At 46.6% G+C, this 15553-nt stretch overlaps 1 protein-coding gene across 1 annotated transcript in view; it reads left to right on the top strand.

Annotated features, from left to right (window-relative positions):
- The window catches only part of npr2 (natriuretic peptide receptor 2), a 163054-nt gene that overhangs the window by 107569 nt on the left and 39932 nt on the right, over window positions 1–15553 (top strand). The window contains exons 15-16 of the mRNA XM_078222101.1: window positions 1613–1781; window positions 8140–8286. Coding sequence (XP_078078227.1) covers window positions 1613–1781; window positions 8140–8286 — 316 coding nt within the window. The remainder of the gene's footprint in view (window positions 1–1612; window positions 1782–8139; window positions 8287–15553) is intronic.

Genomic DNA, 15553 nt, shown 5'->3' with positions numbered 1-15553 from the left:
CTAAACAAAGAGACCACCAACTGTGAGCTTTGCTAAGGATAAGTGGCACAAAGAAAACATAGCTAACATATACTTTCCAAATATAGTGGCATGGTAGAACAGCGATTAACACTGCTGCCTCACAGCGCCAGGGACCCGGGTTCAATTCCCGGCTTGGATCACTGTCTGTGTGGAGTTTGCACATTCTCCCCATGTCTGCATGGGTTTCCTGCGGGAGCTCCGATTTCCTCCCACAGTCTGAAAAATGTACTGGTTAAGTGCATTGACCTGAACCGGTGCTAGACTGTGGTGACTAGGGGAATTACACAGTAACTTCATTGCAGTGTTTGTGTAAGCCTACTTATGACTAATAAATTAACTTTAGCAGTTACAAATCTGAATTGCAAAATGGAAAATCAAAAGTAGAGAAACCCAATTCTAAAGGATCGGCAATGAATACAACTTCTTTAATATATTGGTTGAATGAATGAGCAAGAAGTCAAATTTCACAGATTAAATCCATTTTATTTGACCTGCTGTTATCCAACATTAATAAAATGCCACAACTACTTTTGCATGACCAATTGGGTGGAATTTTGAGCCAGTGTTGGCTGTTAGCGTAACAGCAATGCTGGCACTAAATCCTGCAAGAGTTGGGAAATGAGATTCTCGCTGGCAAGGTCTCATTTCCCGATTTTCCCTGCCCCTCACCGGTGATGCAATGAGGGCGGGAACCTCATTTCAATACCTCATAATAAATTTGAATACAATTAAAGGGCTTCCAAGCTAACCTGATACTGCCCCCCGGCACTGTGCCTGGGTGGCAATGCCAGGGCGGCAGGGCCTGATTGGATCCTTTGGAGGAATTCCCCTTATCTGTAGTGGGGTGGGGAGGCTCGATGCTTATATGGGTGGGGGGGGAGGGGTGTCACCCCGAAGACTGTGTTGGGCTGGGGCAATGTTTGTGGAAATGCGTTTCCTGATGCTTGTTGGGGGGGGGGGTCACCCTGATGCTTGTGTGGGGGAAATGAGAGACATGTGTAATGGAGATGCTCTGATGCTTGTGTGGAGTTGGGGGTTAGTTTGGTGCTTGTGAGAGGGCACACTGATGCTTGTGGGGTGGGGGGGGGGGGGGGGGGAGTTGCCCCGATGCTTTTGTGGTGCGGGGGGGATGTCACCTCGATGCTTGTGTGGGATCCTCATGTGTACTTGGGGGTGGGGGAGTTTATTTTTATCACCGATTTGAGTGCCCTTTAAAGCTGGCACCCTGACCACCGTGGAGCCAGCAATGCCTGCTCTAACAAGCCTCACCCGACCATGCCCCCAGATTTTTTTTTTTGCACAGTGTGCCCTAAAATTTGGAGAGAAAACTCAGCTATGCAGCTGGAGGTCTGTTAGTCAGTTTTCTCATCTCAGCCAGCAGGATGTGCACTGAGGGGAAGATTCTGCCCAATATTGTTTAATTTTTTTCTGTATCTTTTTAGGCTAACTATATATCTTCCAAATGCCATTGCTTTTCAAAAGTTTGAAGCTGAAACCTTTCCTAAAAAGATTGTTAGCTTCGCTGCAATTTAATATTGTCCTGTAATTTGTATTGCAAAAATGTTTTCACTGCAAATCTTAACCTTTTCAGAAATTGTTCAGAAGGTCCGCAATGGGCAAAAGCCTTACTTTAGGCCCACAACAGACATCAACTGTCACAGTGAAGAGCTTGGCAATTTCATGGAGAGGTGCTGGGCCGAAGACATTGTTGAAAGACCTGATTTTAGCCAAATTAAGTCTCTGATCACAAGGTTCAATAAGTAAGTCAACAGGCTGGATTTGCATTTGAGCGTTCATTTTTAAAAAAATGCTCCTCTTATGTGCTCATATATCTGTCAAAATAAACAAACAACTATTCAGAAAAACTACAAAGAAACATAATCCTATTAAAGCAAGTTGACATTCTTTTCAAAGACTCAATAAACATGGGGCAGCACGGTGGCACAGTGGTTATCACTGCTGCCTCACAGCGCCAGGGACTCGGGTTCAGTTGTGGCATTGGGTGACTGTCAGGTTGGAGTTTACACATTCTCCCCGTGTCTTTGTAGGTTTTCTCCAGGTGATCCCACAGTCCAAAGATGTGTGGGTTACGTTGACTGGCCATGCTAAATTGTACCTTAGTGTCCTAAGATGTATAGGTTAGGGTAATTAGCAGGGTAAATATGTGGGGTTACAGGCATCAGGCTGATTATGATGCTCTGTTGGAGAGTCGGTGCAGTCTCGATGACCCGAATGGCCTCCTTCTGCACTTAAGGGATTCTATGACTGATTCTGTGAGATGTACTTTCAATCAATGAATTCAGACATATGTTCAGTTTTTTCAAGGGCTCAATAGATGTCTTGACTTTAAATCAATGTAATACACAAAGCATCCAGATGACACATTGGGTGGGAATTTCTGGCCATGCTTATCCCAAAACCAGAAAATCCCACCCGAGGTCAACGGACCTTTGCATGGTCCAACTATCTGGTAGGACCTACATGGACCTAAAGGACCTACATGGTTGCAACATCCCGCTATGATTCCTGTGACGGGCGGGATGGGAAAACACCCCCCATTAATATTTATTCTCAATACTATCGGATAAAGTCCTTTATCCACTGGGCGGCACGGTAGCACAGTGGTTAGCACTGCTGCTTCACAGCTCCAGGGTCCTGGGTTCGATTCCCGGCTCAGGTCACTGTCTGTGTGGAGTTTGCACATTCTCCTCGTGTCTGCGTGGGTTTCCTCCGGGTGCTCCGGTTTCCTCCCACAGTCCAAAGATGTGTGGGTTAGGTTGATTGGCCAGGTTAAAAATTGCCCCTTAGAGTCCTGGGATGTGTAGGTTCGAGGGATTAGCGGGTAAAAAAAAAGGGATTAGCGGGTAGGGCCTGGGTGGGATTGTGGTCGGTGCAGACTCGATGGGCCGAATGGCCTCCTTCTGCACTGTAGGGTTTCTATGAAAAAGTACTCAAATTTATCCAAGCATTTAAATGCTGGTCAATTTAATGGTCACTTACCTTTTCAAGAAAGAGCTCTATGATCAATCACTATGTTAAAAACATATTTAACTTACCATACAACATCTAATGATGACATTTGAAATTGGCAGAAGCTCAAACTTGCCTGTAAAAATATTCCTGACTCCACATTAGGCTTCCCTCAAGGTTCACAAAGGACCCGATGTGTTTCACACAAGCTTCAGGAACTCATACCTCAATGAAGATCAGGGAAATTCAAATTTAAGGCAAGCATTTAAAAGGCTGAAACTAAAGTTTTTTTGAGTGCACATTGATCACAACTCACCACATTCCCTGTGCCAGTCGAATGCTGGGAATTGATACAAATGTTTAAATTTACTATCCCACCCACCTCCATTTTTGGGCACCTGATGTAGGTTTTCTCAGTGTTGAAACAGTTAAATCGAGTCCAATGTGCACCACTTCATTCACATCATGCTTTTAATTCCACCCTCAGGCTGGCTGAACTTTATAGCTCAGTAATTATTTTAGCACTCAAAAACCTTTAGCTTAGAGTGTAGATCTGTCACTACTATTGTCAAAGATCTCAAATGGCCAATGTTGAATTGGGACAGGCGCTAGCAAGAGTAACTGGTGCCTATTTACTGCAAATAGCCAATGGCCTGAAAATTCGTAGCTGCCACCATACTCCACCAAATGTTCTGCTCAAAAGGGGCCTGGGATGGTACCAAGATAACACAGAACAATAGGACAGTAAACCATCATTATTCTATGATTCAGCCAATGACAAAGTAAAGCAAAACAGTAGGAGGATAGCCTTCACTACTGTATTATTAACGTTTAAAATAAAATAGCAGCATAACAACCTTCATTACTATATTATAATATCAAAATATGACAAATAGCAGCAGAGGGACCTTCATTGCTGTGTCAATGGGGGTGATCTTACCAAAAAGGTTCTCAGTGCCATATGAGCGTGAAAATCAGAGAAATTTGTGTTGTTTTTTTGGGTGAATTAAAAATCGAATCTTAACTAAATTAGACAAAAAATGAGGCAAAACCTGAAATCTGCCAGCAGGGAGAGTGGACAGGGCTGGCTGATTGCAGAAGAAGGTGCAACTGTGTAGGTGCAGATTTCTGCACTATCACTGCCTCCCCACCACTCCTTCCCCCTCCCCCTCCCAGCTTTGGCTGCCTTTCGTGGCCAAACCCTCCCCCCCATGCTATCGCAGGGTTCTATGGCCTCCCCTGCCTGGAACGATCACCAACCCCTCCTGCCCAGAACAATCACAGCGGAAACCACCCCACACCGATCGCTGTTGCAGAATGCACAGCGACCTCTCCCCCCCCCCCACCAATCGCTGTTGCAAAGTGTGCAGCCATCCCCCCACTGATCGCACCAACCCTCCCAACACTGAATGGGGAACCCCCAGTCTGGCCTGCCCTCTCAGGCTCAGGCCCCGCCCCCCCCCTTGGTATTTCTCAGTGCCCAGTGGGCACTTCCAAGGTGCCAGGCTGGCAGTGCCAGAGAGCCTGGTGGGCAGCACCAGGGTGCCAGGCTGGCACTGCCCAAGGGGCATCCCCTGCCCCGACCTCCCAGAGGGGCTCCAGTTCTACCAGCAAGACCATCACGTCTGGACCCATATTGATGGAGACCATATGTGATCCTCGCCGGAGAGGACCTTCCCCCACACAGGCAAGTGATACCAGACGATTGCGTCCCGGGCTCACTAATAATATTTAAGTCGCATTTAAATTCAATTTAAATATTACAATCAGCTTTACGCCCTTTTCGGGTGCAAGGCTGATCTCGCTGGATGTCCAGTGCTCCTAAGATAGAGAGAGGTGAGATATCAGGGGCGAACCTGATTCCTTGGCTCTCTCGCGATCTTACTGGCTCACCCTGCCCATTGGTAAGATCACCCCCATTGTGCCAAAATCAAGTAAAACAGAATAAAACCAACGTAAAAACTACAGTTAGTTTCTCATCAGAAAACAAAACATTAGTACATCCTGAAAGTTAAAATACTTTAGATTGCTAAATTCTGACATAAAGTAAGTTTAAAATATAAAATGTAAAAATGTCTAAGTTGCTAAATGACTCCTTCTGCTTACCATCTGCTGACTGCCTTTCCCACAGACCAACTCTCTCCCTTTCACTGACTCTCTCTCTGTCAGTGCTTCCCTGCCTGACCCCTTAATGTCCTCACTTCCCATTTTCTTACCTGACTATCCCCACTTCCATTCCTGACCCACTCCCAAAACCTTCACTGTGAGCCAGAGCTCAGGAGCGGGTTGTCAAGAGGGAGGAAGCAGACCAGAAGAGCTGTCAGCCGGAGGGCCATGCAGGAAAGGGAGGAACTGGAGAGTCAAGCTGAGAAATAAAGATAGTCAGACAGGGGAGGGAACAGCGACGGTAGTGATTCATAAATTAGTTCAGATTCTTGCTAACCCTAACCCTAACTCACACAGTTTCTTTGTGATTATTTGGGTTTAATATTTTTGAATTAATTGACTTTCATTATCCTTGATGTTGAGAAGTATCATTATGTACAAAAAACACTAAGGCCAGGATACTCCCAAAACAAATGGGTGGGAAAACGGGAGTATTTTCCCCCATTATTTGGGCATACTTACCAGAGCAAATCATGGAATCCTACAGTGCAGGAGGAGGCCATTCATTCCATCAAGTCTGTACCGACCACAATCCCAGCCAGGCCCTATTTCCATAACCCCACATTGACCCTGCTAGTTCCCCTGGCACTATGGGTCAATTTTGCATGGCCAATCAACCTCACCCGCACATCTTTGGACTGTGGGAGGAAACTGGAGCACCCGGAGGAAACCCACGCAGACACAGGAAGAACATGCAAACTCCACACAGACAGTGACCCAAGCCAGGAATCGAACCCAGGTCCTTGGCTCTGTGAGGCAGCAGTACCAACCGCTGTGTCACCATGCCGCCCTATCTCCGACACGCCGTGCATTACAGAGTGCCTCAGCATGATTCACTCTGGGAAATAGGGGGTGGGGCCTATTCCTGCTGGAATGGCTAGCAGCATAGTGCTGGATGGGCCACTGCGCATGTGTCGATCAGTGGTTCCCCTATTGCAGGTCTCCCGAACGCTGGCCTCCGATGGCTTGCTCGTCCCGCAACCCCTCTGATCTCTGGCCTTCCAGACCATACCCCGCCCCCACCATACCCCAACCATTGGCCTACCAGACCTCCCCGGGCCAGCCTCCAGTTCCCCCCAAGACAGCCTCAATCTCTCCTCCCTCGCCAGACCTGACCTACCCCCCAAACTCCCAGCCGGCCCCAACCACCGGCCCCAATCAGCGCCCCCCCCTCCCAATGGCTAGCTCTGACCTCACCCAAATGGCCCACCCCAACGCCCCTCATCCCGATGGCCAGCCCCGACCCCCTACACCCCGATGGCTAGACCCAACCCCCCGCACCCCAATGAACAGACCTGATACCCCCCCACAATGGCCAGCCCTGATCGCCTCCCCCCTCCCACCAATCCTGCTTACAGAGTGGTAGAGGGTTCCCCACCTCCACCTATCACTTCCCCATATGCCCCACCCCTCTCTGACTCTGCATCCTTTGCACTGTCCGTTAGGCCAGTGGTCGGAGGTTGGGAGCGTGGTCTGGAAGGCCAATGATCAGGCAGGTTGTCGGGCTGGCCAGTCATCGGAGGCCAGCGTTCGGGAGGCCAGCAATTGGGGGCCACTGTGCATGCGGCGACCTCTGTTCTGACAGATCGACGCATACGCACCCCCGCTACTGTCTCCCAGCCTAAATATTTCTCTTGGCTATTGGTTGCAATTGTTAAGAAACAGGGCTACTTTTCAGATTTATTCTAAATCCTGCTTGCCGAAGCTGCAGATACCACATGCCAATGATGAGTTTGCAAGTTTCAGACACACAGAGGCTTCTTCCTGGCCCCGTCCTCTCATCACAACCCTCCCCTGTTTACTGTTCCTCAAATTGGGATTCCCCTTTGAGACAGCGAGATTCGAAAGAACACGGCATGGGACCTCGGAGCCGGTCCCAGGATGGAGTCTCCTCTCCATAACCAGCATTTTAGTTCGGATCTTGCGACCCCATATTTCATCCCACGACCCCCTGAGGTTCATGACCCACAGTTTGGGAAATGCTGCCTTTAAAAGGAATAAGGAGCAAATCGGAATAAATGGAGAGGGAGCTCAAGTCAAACATAATGGAGTTGAATGGCTGCACAAGTCTTGGGGGGAGCGGGGGGGGGGGGGGTGGTGTTGAAGGGTCTGTTTCTGCTCCAATGTTCAAAAGCAGAAAGGGTTTGCCAATTTCTTTCTTTGCGAAGGGAGGGAGTACTTCCTTAAAAAAAAAACTCAAGAGTAAGAGTTAATGTAGCAATAAGATTTTTGATTATGGCTTAAGTTATCTGGCAACCTTAGACTGTCTCCAGAGGGTCATTACATTTGTCAGAATCACTCCAGGAGGGCCACATTTAAAGAAAAACATTCCTCTCACTATCCAGCACTCAAAGTGGCCAACGTCAGCTGTAATGGGTATTGTTAATCAGAAGTTGGAGTGGTTTACAAAGAATTCCACTGATGAAGATTTAAAAAAAGACACTGTTAAAATCAGCCTGCTACAAATCCATCTCCAGTCATTTTATTGGAGAAGGGTTTTGGAACTGGTTATTGAGACTCTGTAATGAGGTTCAAGTCAAATTTTAAAATGGAGGGGGATAGGAGCAAAAACACAGGAGCGAAGACTTATTTTGTTTAGTAAGACGGATATATATCTTCCAGCATTCTTTTTATTCATTTACAGGATGTGGGCGTTGCTGACTAGGCCAGCATTTATTGCTCCTCTCTAATTGCCCTGAAGAAGGTGGTAGTGAGCTGCCTTCATGAAACACTGCAGTCTCTGTGGAGATATTGTTTGAAATCATACCTGAGAACTGATATTCATGGGTGGGATTTTCCATCCCCACTCACCCGCTGCCAGGATTGTCCAGTCCCACCGAAGGTCAATGGATTTTTTTGGCCGGCCGGCCAAATCTCTCGTGGTGGGCCGACCAGAAATTCTGGCCCACATGTACTAACCAAGTCGAACTAACTTTTAAATCAGTATTGACGTGACACTGATCTCTCATCCATCTCTTACAGAGAAGGGAGCAGAAGTATCTTGGACAACTTACTGTCAAGAATGGAGCAGTATGCCAATAACTTGGAGAAGCTGGTAGAGGAAAGAACACAGGCCTACCTTGAGGAAAAGAGAAAAGCAGAAAACCTACTCTATCAGATTTTACCCCAGTAAGAACACTTTGTTATAGATTCAAAGGCCGGAATTCTCTGGCTGTTCGTGCCAGCAGGATTCCTGCTGCTAGCGAACAGCGTGCCGCCTTCCATTGCCGGGAAACACTCGGCTGAGAGGCTGGAGAATCTCGCGCAATATGTCTATCATTGATGTGACATAAAAAAAATTGTTTGAATTTCTAAATGTTTCTAAGGTAATGTTGTGCTATAATGACAATTGAGGAGAAATTAGGTTTAAGTGGATATTCTAATGGACATTAACATCAATGAGCTCGCACCTTGTACATCCAACGTGGCCTATTGCGATAACGTTTTTGTGGACTCAGTCCAATTTCTCAGGGGCAGAGCCCTTCAGAGAAGTTGTGAAGCATTCTCTGAATTTGGGAACCTTTCAAAAGGTATGTTTAAAAGGTCTTGTACCCCTTTTGCTCTCATACCCCTTCCACAGTATTCATGCCCTCTATGCCCCTTCCATGGTCTCCCGTTCATCCTGCATACTCATTTATCCAGTTGCATTTTAAAATCAGTGAGTCATTTAACAATGACAAGTCTTGAAATGTACGTAAAAAGAAACACAAAACACTCCTCTCCGAGCTGTGAAAATAGATCTCAGCTGAGCTAATCCATTAATATGTTTTTGGAGCTCAGCCAAACATTCACAATGAAGCTTTGTGTGAGCTAAAAAAACATGACCAGATATCTGTTTCTCCAGATAGCCTTATGAATGGGTGGGTTCCAAGACTAGATTAGCTCAGCAGGGGGAATGTTTTCACAGGCTGAGTGAGAGTGGATGAAGGAGTGTAAGGGGTGAGTGCTAAAGGGCCTAACAGCCTTTAATACATCGATGCAGGCCTTCTAACCAGCTTGGACATTCATCAGCCTCCTGTGCCCAGAGGCAGCAAGCCCAACTTCATCCCTGCCTCCCTGGAACAAGAATATGGTGAGCAGGGGCCCTTGAGTCAGGAAATTTCCCAACTCAAGCCTCCCACTTCAATGGTGAAAATCCAGCTCTAGGGTGTATTGTCTGCCCCATTAGAACTCCATTATCTCTGTGTCCCAAACACTATCGGCAGTGATGGAACAACTGACTTGAAACAGGAAAGTATTTCATTTCGATATTCTATTGGAAGCATTTTTGTCCTGCATACAATTTCCCAGTATTCTGGTACACTGGACATCAAACGGGGGGTAGAAGTTTCCAGCCTTGGGGCGAGCGCAGCCAGAAATTTCCGCCCATAGTCTAAGAGTATCTGTAACTTCCCCAAAGTGTCTGAAGAGGCATGATCACCGTGTACAATGTACAAACCATACAACACTTTGCAAGTATTTAAACATTTGGTGGCGAAAGCTGGCTAAACTCTGCTGTTCCAAATCGTATGAGGAAAGGCTGAGGGGCTTGAGGTTGTTTTCGTTAGAGAGAAGAAGGTTAAGAGGTGACTTAATAGAGGCATACAAGATGATCAGAGGATTAGATAGGGTGGATAGCGAGAGCCTTTTTCCTCGGATGGTGTTGGCTAGCACGAGGGGACATAGCTTTAAATTGAGGGGTGAGAGATATAGGACAGATGTTAGAGGTAGGTTCTTTACTCAGAGAGTAGTAAGGGCGTGGAATGCCCTGCCTGCAGCAGTGGTGGACTCGTCAATGTTGAGAGCGTTCAAGTGGTTATTGGATAAACATATGGATGATATTGGAATAGTGTAGATTAGAGGGGCTTTAGATTGGTACCACTAGTCGGCGCAACATCGAGGGCCGAATGTTCTATGTTCTATGTTCCCGCCCGAGTTGACAAATTCCGCACATCATTTTTCCTTTCCTTTACTCTGACATTTGCTTTCTTTCCTTGGTTTCTGTTTGGCATTTAGTTAGAAATACTAGAAGTGAGCTACCATACAAGCTCCTTCGAACACTTGTGCCTTATTTAATAGGACTGGTACTTACACGTTGGACTGGATGGCTGTTTGGCCAATGCCTTCGATTCACCATCCTCCTTGCGTATTCTACTTCTCTGCTTCCATTTACTTACAGCATCCAAACAGTATTTAATTTTTTAATAGTACCAGCTGACATTAAAAAGGTGAAAACAAATCAAGCTTTAACAGTCCCGAGGCAGCCAGTCGGGTTGCAGCAACTCGAAGTACAAGTGGGCTTAGTCTTGCCTCAAAGCGAATTGGATAGAATGTATAGATTGCTTACTTTTCCCAGCAAGCACTGGGAAATATTCGTGTTCAACGCATAATTGGAAGTTCTCTTAACCGTTGTGAGGTAAAAATATCCAATTGAAACCCCAACTTTTAAGAAAGGTGAAGACTTTGAAATAAAATTGAAGGCAAGGCAGCATAAATTAACTTCTAATTCATCATTTCATTAATATATCGTGCATCCCTACAGTGTAGAAAAAGGCCATTCAGCCCATCGAGCCTGCACCGACAACAATCCCATCCGGGCCCCATTCCTGTAGCCCCACATATTTAGAACATAGAAAGCCACAGCACAAACAGGCCCTTCGGCCCACAAGTTGTGCTGATCATATCCCTACCTCTAGGCCTATCTATAGCCCTCAATCCCATTAAATCCCATGTACTCATCCAGAAGTCTCTTAAAAGACCCCAACGAGTTTGCCTCCACCACCACCGACGTCAGCCGATTCCACTCACCCACCACCCTCTGAGTGAAAAACTTACCCCTGACATCTCCTCTGTACCTACCCCCCAGCACCGTAAACCTGTGTCCTCTCATAGCAACCATTTCAGCCCTTGGAAATAGCCTCTGAGAGTCTACCCTATCCAGACCTCTCAACATCTTGTAAACCTCTATCAGGTCACCTCTCATCCTTCGTCTCTCCAGGGAGAAGAGACCAAGCTCCCTCAACCTATCCTCATAAGGCATGCCCCCCAATCCAGGCAACATCCTTGTAAATCTCCTCTGCACCCTTTCAATGGCTTCAACATCTTTCCTGTAATGAGGTGACCAGAACTGCGCGCAGTACTCCAAGTGGGGTCTAACCAGGGTCCTATAAAGCTGCAGCATTATCTCCCGACTCCTGAACTCAATCCCTCGATTAATGAAGGCTAGTACGCCGTACGCCTTCTTGACCGCATCCTCCACCTGCGAGGCTGATTTAAGAGTCCTATGGACCCGGACCCCAAGGTCCTTCTGATCCTCTACACTGCTAAGAATGGTACCCTTCATATTATACTGCTGCTTCATCCCATTGGATCTGCCAAAATGGATCACTACACACTTATCCGGGTTGAAGTCCATCTGCCACTTCTCCGCCCAGTCTTGCATTCTATCTATGTCTCGCTGCAACTTCTGACATCCCTCCAAACTATCCACAACACCACCTACCTTGGTGTCGTCAGCAAACTTACCAACCCATCCCTCCACTTCCTCATCCAGGTCATTTATGAAATGAAAATGACCCTGCTGATCTCCCTGATACTGAGGGGCAATTTAGCATGGCCAATCCACCCAACCTGCACACCTTTGGAGTGTGGGAGGAAACCGTAGCACCTGAAGGAAACCTACCCTGACGCGGGGAGAACATGTAAACTCCACACAGAGAGTCACCCAAGTCTGGAATTGAACCCGGATCCCTGGGGCCGTGAGGCAGCAGTGTGCCACAATGCCGCCCTGAAAATAAGTAACTACTTGACTTTTTAATGTAATTTAAAAAGCTTATTTAGGACATTAAAAATATTAATTGCTGATAAGGATGGCAAGAATGAAAATTCAGGAAGATTTTTTTGATTGATATGTGTGGAAAGTCCAAAGATGTGCGGGTTAGGTTGATTGGCCGTGCTAAAATTGCCCCTTAGTGTCCTGGGGTGTGTAGATTAGAGGGATTAGCGGGTAAAATATGTAGGGATATGGGGGTAGGGCCTGGGTGGAATTGTGGTCGGTGCAGACTTGATGGGCCGAATGGCCTCTTTCTGTACTGTAAGGTTTCTATGATTTCTATGAAAGACAATACAGCATTGCCTAGTGGCAGCGTCTGTAACTACACTGTGACTGAATGACACTCAAATCTGAATGGGAAATGCCGTCCTTGGAATTTGTAATGAAAAAGCTGACACAAAGGTGTGATCACACTCGTGACAGTGACCCAAGCCGGGTGGCACGGTGGCACAGTGGTTAGCACTGCTGCCTCACAGCGCCAGGGACTCGGGTTCGATTCCCTGCTTGGGTCACTGTCTGTGTGGAGTTTGCATGTTCTCTCCATGTCTGTGTGGGTTTCCTCCGGGTACTCCGGTTTCCTCCCGTAGCCTGAAAGACGTGCTGGTTAGGTGCATTGACCCAAACAGGCGCCGGAGTGTGGCGACTAGGGGAATTTCACAGTAGCTTCATTGCAGTGTTACCTTACTTGTGCCTTACTTAAGCCTTACTTGTGACTAATAAATAAACTTTAATTGAACCTGGGTCCCTGGGGCTGTGAGATGGCACGATGGCACAGTGGTTAGCACTGCTGCGTCACAGCCCCAGGGACTCGGGTTCAATTCCTGGCTTGGGTCACTGTCTGTGTGGAGTTTGCACATTCTCCCTGTGTCTACGTGGGTTTCCGCCGGGTGTTCCGGTTTCCTCCCACAGTCCAGAGATGTGCAGGTTAGGTGCATTGACCAAGCTAGATTCTCCCTCAGTGCACCCGAACAAGTGCCGGAATGTGGCGACTGGGGGATCCTCACAGTAACTTCATTACAGTGTGAATGTAAGCCTACTTGTGACTAATAAATAAACTTTAATTTGGGTGGGATTTTCCGGCTGCGCTCACCCCAAGACTGGAAATTCCCACCCGAGATCAACGGACCTTTAAATGGTCCGCTGAATTTTCTGTCCCATCCGCTACGATTCCTGCGGTGTGCGAGATGGGAAATTTCGGGCTAATATTTAAGTTAAAAATTACTCATTGATACTGAGGGTGGAAATTTCAACTTCTCTGCGACAGTTTTTCTGGCAGTGGAAGCACCTTGTCATTGGCTGCTGGCAGGATCTCCCGGTTGCGCCGTTGTATCCAGCATTTGGCATAGCTCGTCCAGTCCCGCTGCCGGGGCACCCACCACAGGGGCCACTTTTGGCGGGACTTTTTGATCCAGCCCTTAGGTTAAAGGAATATTTAATCATATTCAAAAGGATGGGATTCCAAAATTTAGTCCTCTAAACACCAACTAAGTTCCAAAAAAATATAAAATAGCAGATCTGGCAATAGTATATTGTTGTGTAAGTCTTGGTAACCCTCTTGCCTCTGTGTCAAGGTCAAGAATTCAAGTTTCACTCCAGAGATTTGAGGATATAATCTAGGCTGATGTCAATAAAGTACTGCGCAAGCATTGGGTAGACGAATCAAACCTGAAAGCAAAGTCCGTCTGCCCTCGCTAGTTATAAAATATCACACACACCTATTTTAAGGAGAATAGGAGAGCTCCCCTGCTGCCTTGACCAACATTCATTCCCCAGCCAACCCTTGCAGTCTGCATCATTGGCTGCTGTATTTCCTGTTTTAAAATAATGACTAAGCTTCATAGGCTGTATAACACTTTGGGACAGCCTTATCTAAATCCATGGATTCCCTACAGTGCAGAAGGAGGCCATTCAGCCCACTGAGTCTGTACTGACCCTCCAAAGGAGCACTCCACCTAGGCCCACTCCCCTGCCCTATCCCTGTAACTCTGTGCATTGATCATGGCCAATCTGCCTAGCTTGCACACCTTTGGACACTAAGGGGCAATGTAGCTTGGCCAATCCACCCAACCTCCACATCTTTGGACTGTGGGAGGAAACCGAAGCACCCGGAGGAAACCCACGCAGACATGGGGAGAACGTGCAAACTCCACACAGACAGTGACCCATGGCCAGAATCGAACATGGGTCCCTGGTGCTGTGTGGCAGCAGTGCATCGTACTGCCCCTAGTTCTTGCATTGCATGACACCTCCTCCACTGTAAAAATGTAACATTCAACTCTTCGGCAGAAGTGAAACATGAGATCTGCTGGTCCATACAATGTTATTGTACAGCCGACATGGGAATTAAACTGAGCAACAATCTGCATAACTGAATACATCAGTTGGCATCTGGCAATGACAGGAAATGTATTGGCTTATGCGTTAATGAATCTAAGCTATTATCCAATTCAGTGTAAATTACCCTTGTAGACAATCTATTGTTACCCCTGGCAGGCTGAATATTTCATTAAAGCAATAAAATCACAATTATGAGCTCAGCAGAGTCATAAAACAGTCCTGTCAATCTACGATTAATCAAAGCTACATATCATTCCCTATTGGACATGGATTTGGCTGTGTTTGCTTAACTTACTTGGGTTTGAACATCTTGCATGGAGTATTTAAAATTGGGATTGCATGTTTACATTCACTTCAGCCAAATGTGTGGAAGTTTAAGGTGCACTACCTCAAGAAAAAATGTTTGGCCAAATGTCACATGCTTGCAGAGGGCAAAGAGAAATCAGTCATTAATTAATGCCATGGTAATAAATTGCACAACTGCCGTGATCTTGGCCTGGAATTTACAATGAGAATAGCAGTGAGATTATCAGCATTCATCATTACTAAGGAGTAAATTGGGCAGCAAACTCTGTCATCCACAAGTGCAGTTCAGGAAGGGTGGAATTCTCCCATGCCCCCATAGTAGGGTGGGGCTTGGGGAGGTGGGCGGAGGCAGGTAGAATTCAGCAAGAGACCCGAAAATTGGTTTCACACCAGCGTGAAACTCTAGCAGGATCTTCTAATGGTGCCTGCCATGGCGGATTGGGAATCCCACTGGAGACCGGCACAAAACCAATATGTATCCAGTTAATGGGATGCAGATGGAGGCCTGCCAGGAATCTTCCCCCACGCCAGATTCTTTGTTACGCCAGCGTAAAACACGCCAGTCCAGAATAAGCCTGGACCAACGGAGCGTGCTAAAGTCGAGACTTACTTGAAGGAGAGCTGTGAAGCAATTAGCACAAAAGTTTACAGTTGCACATTATTTTAGTTATTTTGGGAGATTTTGAAAATAGTTAAAAATTAAATAACATTGGGAAAAATATTCAAAAGCTAGAAAAACGAGCATGAGGATTTTTTGTGTGTGATTATTCCCATCTGTTCTTTCCAATGCAACTCGTGTGCAAACTTCATGCTGCTTGCTTGTTTAAATAATAGTTGCATTCAGCCCAGTACTAAATGTACTGTTGAGTGGCTGGGTTCCTCAGCAAAGTGCAGCAAGGTGGCACAGTGGGTAGCACTGCTGCCTCACAGCGCCAGGGATTT

Source organism: Mustelus asterias, chromosome 1 (genome assembly GCF_964213995.1).
Source record: "Mustelus asterias chromosome 1, sMusAst1.hap1.1, whole genome shotgun sequence".
Classification (NCBI taxonomy): domain Eukaryota; kingdom Metazoa; phylum Chordata; class Chondrichthyes; order Carcharhiniformes; family Triakidae; genus Mustelus; species Mustelus asterias.
This window is presented reverse-complemented; position numbering and strand designations above follow the sequence as displayed.